This window comes from Cololabis saira, chromosome 21, assembly GCF_033807715.1.
Source record: "Cololabis saira isolate AMF1-May2022 chromosome 21, fColSai1.1, whole genome shotgun sequence".
Taxonomy (NCBI): domain Eukaryota; kingdom Metazoa; phylum Chordata; class Actinopteri; order Beloniformes; family Belonidae; genus Cololabis; species Cololabis saira.
In genome coordinates this window covers 5,353,792-5,362,539 of record NC_084607.1, presented here as the reverse complement: position 1 = coordinate 5,362,539, position 8,748 = coordinate 5,353,792, and the positions used below count along the sequence as shown (strand labels likewise).

At 46.4% G+C, this 8,748-nt stretch overlaps 1 protein-coding gene across 1 annotated transcript; it reads right to left on the bottom strand.

Moving 5' to 3' along the window:
- Positions 1 to 6,504: 6,504 nt before the first annotated feature.
- Positions 6,505 to 8,296, bottom strand: LOC133421684 (transmembrane protein 100-like). Its single transcript, XM_061711402.1, has one exon. The coding sequence runs from the start codon at positions 8,226 to 8,228 to the stop codon at positions 7,797 to 7,799; it is 432 nt and encodes a 143-aa protein (XP_061567386.1). The 5' UTR covers positions 8,229 to 8,296; the 3' UTR covers positions 6,505 to 7,796.
- Between the last annotated feature and the right edge of the window lie 452 nt (positions 8,297 to 8,748).

The window sequence follows — 8,748 nt, the reverse complement described above, 5'->3', positions numbered from 1 at the left end:
TACCTTATAGATTCAAGAATACATTCATTCCAGATACAGAAGACTCTAATTTGAGTTTACAACATATTTGTTTTTCCGCATTTCTCCCCGTCTTTTTCTTTTTCAACGACACATTGGGTTTTCTTTTCCACGTCTATGTAGGAAAGTGGATCCAAAGATGGTTCTTCTTCTTCTCCAGCCCCAGAGAAGATCCCCTCGTGTCGTTTTCCTCAGGTGATAAAGGTTCGTTGACGACGATATTTAGTCATAATTTTCAATGACGAAAGCAACTTTAGTCCATCGTCTTTACTCATCTGTTCTTCAGACCTGTGTTTAACAAACTCCCGCCTGCAGAACGCAGTTGTGGTTCTGGAGTTTGCATTATTTTCCCCAAAAGAATAATTTTTCTCTGGATTAAAGAGACTTTTTAAATCTTTGCATGAAGTGTTGAACCTTTTACTTTTCCTCATCGTGACCTGAAGTGACCTGAGCGAGGACCGACAACACGTGAGGTGTGAATGAAGTCAAAGACGAGGGTGAAAGTCAGTCGTTTACAATAAGAGGAGCTCCTTTGACCTCCCAAGATGTCTATATTTCCTGATTCTGGATTATTGACAACAAAAAGGGTTTTAGACGGTGTATTTAGGCGAAACTTTGGTAATTATTATTGTAAATGAGGCACCTTCTTCTCCAGCCCCAGAGCAGATCCCCATGTTTCTCTATGTAACTTTGTTTTTAATTAACGTTAACTAGAGCTCTGTGTTAACGGCATCAGCCTCTAACTCTGCAGCTGCATCTTCTGGATCTGATTCCTGCTGCAGCGACTGGGATTGAGGACTAACGTCACCCAGCAGAACTAAACCAGAGAAACTACTGAAAACATGGACATTAAACCAGAGAAACTACTGAAAACATGGACATTAAACCAGAGAAACTACTGAAAACATGGACATTAAACCAGAGAAACTACTGAAAACATGGACATTAAGGATCTTTGGTAGAACATTTTGTCTCGCTTTTGTCAACGAAAATGAAGACGAATATTTTAGCATACCGTATTTTCCGGACTATAAGTCGCATTTTTATTTTATAGTTTGGCCGGGGGTGCGACTTATACTCTGGAGCGACTTATGTGTATTAACACATTATTACCGGTTTATCATTTCACATGTTATTTTCACACTAAACCACAAGAGGACGCTCTAGGAAGCTCCGCATTTTCTACCTTCGGAGTTAGCGGAGTTGTTTAGATGAAGATTTCATAGGATTTTAGTTATTTGCAGTGACACGGATGGTTTGGTAAACTTCTTAGCATGTTATTTATGCTATAGTTCTCTGAATAACTCTTAATGTTATGTTAACACACCAGGCTCGTTCTCAGTTGTGTCATGTAACGTAAGCAAACCGTACAATCATTCAGCCGGTTGTTGCTTCTATTCTATTTTTATTTTAAATTGCCTTTCAAGATGACATGTCTGTTCTTGGTGTTGGATTTTATAAAATAAATTTCACCCAAAACTGCAACTTATATATGTTTTATTCCTTCTTTATTATGCATTTTGTGGCTGGTGCGACTTGTAATCCGGAGCGATTTATAGTCTGGAAAATACAGTAGTTTTTATCTTGTAATCTGCATTTTAGTCTCATTTTATTCGTCGACGATATTGCATTATATATTTAGGCCCAATCCCAATACACCCCCTACTTTCTACCACTACCCCTAAAAAAGAAGCCACAGATTTTAGGGCACTTGAATCTTCCCAGGGGTCTGTCCCAATACTCCCACTACTCCTACTTTCAGCACCACCCCTAAAATCAGGAAGCTGAGAGCCAAAAGCTGTTTTAATTTCAGCTGTAGCGCTGTTAATATGCCACTTTATTAAGTTTGAATATCTTTTCAGGCGTAAAAGTAACCGTTAAGATCCCCAACCTGGGTTTATCCAAATAACGGCTGTTAAGAAATTTGACCCGATGTTTTCGGAGAAGAGCCGCCGGCCCGGGGAGCAGCAGCAGCAGCAGCCGGAGAACAGACTTGATCGCCGGGTCAACCTGCGCCGTCGTCCCGGGGAGAAACCTGCAGCTCTGTTGAGAATTACCGCTGGCTGAAATAAATCATTTAGGAAGATAAATGTTGGTTTAATAGATGAAATCTAACAATTGTAGCTACGCCTGTTAAGAAATTTGCTCCGAATATTTTGAGATTTCTGCCTGCCGGCTCGGGACCTGATTTATGGTTCCGCGTTAAATCGATGCAGCCTACGGCGTAGGGTACGTAACCTACGCCGTAGGCTCTGCATTGGTGTAACGCGGACCCATAAATCACCTTTAATAAGTTTTATGTTTATTTGTTTTTTCTTGTTTTTTTTTTTTTTTCCTGTTAAGCACTTTGTGTTTCATTATTTGTAGGAAAAGTGCTATATAAATAAAGTTTGATTTGATTTGATTTGATTTGATTTATTCTGGCGTGATCTTCGCAACAACGGGAAAACGAATGATTATGTACATTCACTGAGTGAATATTATGAAAGTAAAATATATATTTCTCGCTAGAAATGTAATCAAAACGCATTTTTATGCAGAAACTAACTCAAAATATTGATTTTATTCACTAAAAAATAAGAAATGTCCGCCATGTTTTTTTTTTTTATTCAGTCCGCAAATGATGACGTAAAGCAGTCTGGGAAATTTTTCTGTCCCTAGATCAACTAGTGAGCATCTGAAATTCCTACATCCGTAGGGCCAGATTCATAGCCACTAAACTAGTTTTCTTCACTACCACTAGGTGAAAAGAGGAATTGGGACACCACTACCCTCACGGGAACGTGCAAAATTTAGGGGTAGTGCTGAAAAGTAGGAGTAGGGGGGGGATTGGGACAGGGCCTTAATTATCGTTATCGTCACATGACCAGCATTTTATTTGCGTCTCGTCTCGTTTTCCTCAGGTGATAAAGGTTGGTTGACGACGATATTTAGTCACTTTAGTGATTAGTTTGTTCATGTTGCAGCAGCCCGATCAGATCCACGTCTGACTGTTTGGAAACCTCTTGATCCCCGCACCTAGTCAGAAGTAAACGTCTGAGGAAGGAAAACCATGACGTGCTCATGTTGGAGGTTCCTGTAAGCCGCCTCACTCAGAAATAAACAACTCCAGCTTGATATTTACAATATTCATTGCTCAGGCCTTTGAGAAGGACCAACACCCAGACGCTGAACGAAAACAGGCCTGTCTCCTTCCCTTCCCTCCTAATGTCTTTCCTAGAGCCCTTATCCGACTTCCTTCTGCACTTCTTTTTCATATTCCTTTCTAATGAATCCTAAAGGAGGAAAAGATAAATCCTTAATTTAGAAGAGCTGAGCTTTTATCATAACAGGCGTGTTTACTTTACTCATACTGTGCTGAAGTAGATTTCCTCTGCTGGTAACGTGATATACCTCTGTTGTGGAAACGTAATCCCCCCCCCCCCCGAGAACCTCCTGTTTATTGATAAATTACCCGGCGGCGTGGTACCGGCTGGAATGGGAACCATGTGAGGCGCACAAAGTGACGCACGTCCATCCGGAGGCTGAAGACGCCGACGGCGACGGCCGAGCAGCTGTCAGACTTTCACATGGAGGCTCGCGTTCCCGGCTCCGGTCCGGCTCCTCGCTGCAGGTTCTCCTCTGACGCAAGAAAAGCGTTTAGTCGTCGTGTTCGGTGTCACGGGGACGCATAGCAACGCAAATGCTGCCTATAAATACTCCCTCCGTGTCCGGGGCTATTTAAAACCCGACGGGGGGTCAAACTGGAAGATTTCAACTTCCTTTCACGATCGAGAATTTATATCCTGACGGGTTTAATTGTGAAGAAAGGGAAAAGGAGACAATTAGAGCAAACTGAGGAAAGAAAAAACAGAAAAAACAGCTGGAAATCTCCACGGTGGGGGGTGGGGGTTCCTGTGATCCGCCGGCGGGGAAACCCTCTAACACTTCGCCCATCAGTTTTGTGAAGAGTTGGCTTTAAGCCTGGATAGGGATGGGCGATATATCGAGATTTTAATATATATCAATATATTTTCAAACGCGATATGGTACGAGACAATATCGTTTATATCGATTTGTGAAAAAAAAAAAAAAAAAAAAAAAAATTATTTTACAATTTTTTTTTATTTTTTTTTATTTTGATATAGCTTATTTTGTGACAAATTGACTTGAATGTTTTATTTGAGATTTGCACAAATGTTTTGTTATTTGCACAACTGTCAACCTCAGTGGAAAAGTCTGCCTGTTACTGTCTACATTGTATTAATTGCACAGTGTATTTTTAATTTAATTGTTATGCAGGAAAGGGATATTTGTTTTATTTTATTCAAGAAGCATTTTTATTCTATATATGCAGGCAGTTTATTTTTAAATAATTTGTTTTATACATTTTGATATTGTGCAGACCTCTGTTAATAAAGGAACCTGTGTGACATTTGGCACGAGGCTTTGTATTAAAACTGACTGTTTTTTTGAGGGTTTGCCTCAGAAAAAAATGAAGCTTACAGAGATGCTAACAGAGATGCTAACAGAGATGCTATAGTATAATGCATGGAAACCCCAATTATGGCACAGAAAAAATATCGATATATATCGAGTATCGCCATTCAGCTAGAAAATATCGAGATATGACTTTTGGTCCATATCGCCCAGCCCTAAGCCTGGAGGATGTCCCGCTACCCGGAGCAGACTTCGCCCGACATCTCGTTAATATATTTTAGCTCAAATCCGTGATCCTGAATAACTTTTATTGTCTTATTTTCAGATGCATCAACCGAAACATCTGTAACCTGAACTGCTGGAACCCCAAAGACACTAGAAAAGAGTCATCACTTGGACTCATCTGCACCCAAATAAAGGTTATCAAGCAAAGAAAATGTTATATTTTCAAAATAAGAGCCCTTTAGAAAAAGAACCTTGCTTCAGTCGGCGGTCGTACGTCACGTCCAGCTGAACATTTCCTTCTTATCAACATCCAGCCGAGAGCTAAATGTTGACGCAGTGAGCCATCGCTCCTCTAATCTGTAAACTGTCTCTTGGAAACACAAACACTGACGCCAGCGATTCCCGCGGCCACATTTCCTCGGAAACGCGCCGCTTGTTTGTCCAACGGTAACTGACACAAACACATTTCTCAGGTTGTTTGGAGACTTTCTAGGGAAGAAGTTCAGATCGCAGTCAGAGAGAAGCGACTACGCTGTTTCCGTCTGCACCGGACGACCCGGATCCACACCACACAACCGAGACCCCACCAGAAGACCCAAATTGCCACAGGACGACCCTGTTCCCACCAGACGACCCAGTTCCCCACCAGAAAACCCGGATCTCCACCTGACGACCCGGTGTTCTGCCATTTTTTGCTGCTTTGCCAAAAGATGCTCCCTAATGGTTTTCTACCTTTGTAGAGCTACAATTTTACTGTTTTTACTCCCTAAACCACTTCCTTTCCTCCTCAATTGGTCCTTGTCTCTTGCCAGGCCGTCATTGTAAATAATAAATGTTCTTAATGACCTGTGTGGTGAAATAAAGGCGAATGACTGAATGAATATCAAATAAAGCGATAGAATTGTGTTTTTTTTCTCTTTATCGTATAATGTTCACAAAGTGTAATGCAATTCATGTCATGGGTAATGTATTTTGAAAGATCGAATACTCAACATCTCATATTATCAATTTTACATCGTGGAAGAAATTATGAAAACTTTGAAAATCGACTCTGCGCATGCGCAGAACGACAAAGTAGCATTTTCTGGCAGGTAGCAAGGATTGGCAGAACACCGGCCCCAACCAAAAGACCCAAATCCCCAGCAGTCGACCTTGATCCCCACTAGAATCTAGTGGGGATCAAGGTCGACTGCTGGGGATGATCACGCCGCGCTCGCTCGCTCTGGGCGCAGACCCAAGTAATCGATCCCTGATCCTGGCGGATCTAAACGTACAGTACTCTGCAAAATGAAGGATTTTCTCTGTAAATACACACCATTTCTCTTACTATTACACGTACAGCTAGCTGAGTGTCTTCTTCTCCTCATTTGGTCGGGAGTTTCTATGCAGTCCCACGGCCCAGGCGGCCCACAAGTACAAAACTGAATTCTTTTTGCGGCTCACTAGGTGGCGCTCGCGGCCCAAGTGTGGCCCGCGGCCCTATGGTTAAGAATCACTGCACTAAACGACCCGGACCCCAGCGGGCGACCCGGCCCCAACCAAAAGACCCAAATCCCCAGCAGTCGACCTTGATCCCCGCTAGGCGACCCGGCCCCCACCGGACGACTCGGTCCCCTACCGGACGACCCGGCCCCCACCGGACGACCCGGCCCCCACCGGACGACCCGGCCCCCACCGGCCGACCCCGTTCCCACCAGAAGACCCGGCCCCCCATTAGACGACCCAGTTCCCCACTAGAAAACCCGGACACCCCCAGACCAGCTGTCCCCACCGGACGACCCGGCCCCCACCAGAAGACCCCCCCCTCCAATAAACCACATATTTGTCTGGAAACCTGAAAGGTGTTTGAGTAATAAGGACTTTATTAAGACTGTAATCATCCTGTTATCAGTACATAGTAAATACGTGCTACATTTAATATTCATGACGACACAAACGGACACTTTAAATGCTTCAGACATCCCATAGTAAGCAAACACACTTAAATCTAACTAATACACGTAGTCTAATACTGAGTATGGTGAATGTGCCGGATCAAAGTGCTTGCAGAGTATTTAAGGTTGAACAGATGAGCTCTCTGACGTGGCGTACCAGAACCAGAACCGTTTCCCCGGCCCAGTTCAGAACCAGCCGTGTGCAAGTGGAGGGCTAGTAAATGAGGTGTGAATCATTCCTCCCGGACTTTCCCGCTTCCGCCCTCCTTCCTGGGGCTTTTTTCTCCTCCCGTCACAATCAGAGCAGCCGCAGATTAATGGCCGGCTTCCTCCCCGCCGCCGCGCTCGCCGCTAATTCATCTTAATTGTGATACATTTCTCCTGGCCGCGTTCCCGGCTCGCCAGATGCTCGGCGTCTGTTTGCAAAAAATCAATCCCTTACAATGTCTTCAAAGCTTTGGGGGGGGGTTGGGGTTCTGTGGTGGGAGCTTTTACAGGTGGAAACGCAGCTGGCCCCCCCGGGCCCCGTTTGGCCCGCGGCTCCGCTCTGAGGCCCCGTTTACACGTAGCAAAAAACGGTGGTGTTTTCATGCGTTTTGGCCGTTCGTTTGCACGAAAACGAAGCTCAAAGTCTCCAAAAACCATCATTTCTGAAAACTCCGGCCAAAGTAGAGATTTGCAAAAACTCTCCGTCTTCAGGTTTGCTTGTAAACGGAGGGAAACGGACATTTAGGCTTCAGAACGTCACATTATGCGACAGAAACGTCATGTGTGCGACCTGTGTTTAGAATTTGTTTGGCCACCATCAATATTTTCTTGTATTTTACTTGTTTTATATTCTAACGTTACACTTAAAAGTAACTCCACTTCTCAACTGGAAGTTACTCGTGTCATTTGTTGATGTTTTTTTCCAGGATTCTGATTGGCTAGCATGACTTTATCTTCTCGTTACACTGCCCCCTGCAGGTTTGGCTGCTCATAGCACCTTAACAGCGTATTTATGCGGGTTCGTGTAAATGATGGTATTTTTCAAAACGTAGAGGGGGAAACGTTACGTTTTTGTAAATACCCGGCTATGTGTAAACGTGGCCTGAAACCCGCCGCAGACTCGGAAAGTCCCGGTGAAAGTCCCGGTGAAAGTCCCGGTGAAAGTCCCGGTGAAAGTCCCGGTGGTCGTAGTTCGGGGTTGGGGTTGGGGGTTCAGGAGAAGATGCTCCGCTGGTTCACCACCAGGGCGGTCTGGCTCTCGCGCCGCCGCTCCTTGCGGCGATGCAGCCAGCAGACCCGCCAGCAGATGGCGCTGGACGCCAGCAGCACCAGCCCGGCGGAGAGCAGCGTCAGGCCGAGGTAGGAGATGGTGGAGCCGTGCGAGTTGAAGCTGTAGGCCACGGCCGTCACCACCACGCCGGCGATCAGCACCACCACGCCGAACGGCACGGTGCAGCGGTAGCAGGACAGCTCGGCGCCGCCGGTGGCCGCCGTCAGCTGGCCGTCGTTGACCAGGGGGATGCTAACCGTCGTCGCCAGGGGGGCGTGGGCGTTAGCAGGGCGCTCGGCGCCGCCGGCCTTCTCCGAGGTCGCCGGCGTTCTCATGGCGTCCTTGTTGGCGTCCTTGCTGGATTCTTCCGGCATCTCAGCATCGGAGGAGTGGCACGTTTCCCGGAGTCGGCCCCTTCGCCGCGGCGCTCGTCCCGCTACTCCCGCTACTCCGCCTCAGGGCCCTCGAGTCTGTGGAAGAAAACAAACAAACGATGCAATCAAGGAGCCGGGGAGTTGAGCTGTCGTTGCACAACGCTGGCCGGAGAGACGCCAGCAGATGCTTTTCATTAGAGCCGCGTTTCACAACCGGCCGCCACCCTCCGCCTCAGTAAACCCGAGTGACCCCCGTTTGCACAACGGCGGCCGGCCCCTGACCCGGCCGGCGCGGGATGACGCAGGTCGGCACGGCGCAGCACCAGCTGAGACATTCCCTGGAGAGCAGGATATGACATTACATGCCGCGCTGTGAAACGCGAGCAGCTCCGCCGGCGCCACATCTGCCCAACGTTCAGATGCTGCATGACAATGAAGGGAGGGGTGGCCGGGGGGGGAGCGGGGGCACCCCGTCCCCCACGTCCGCCCTCCACCAGCACCGCATGGCTGCCAGATGTTG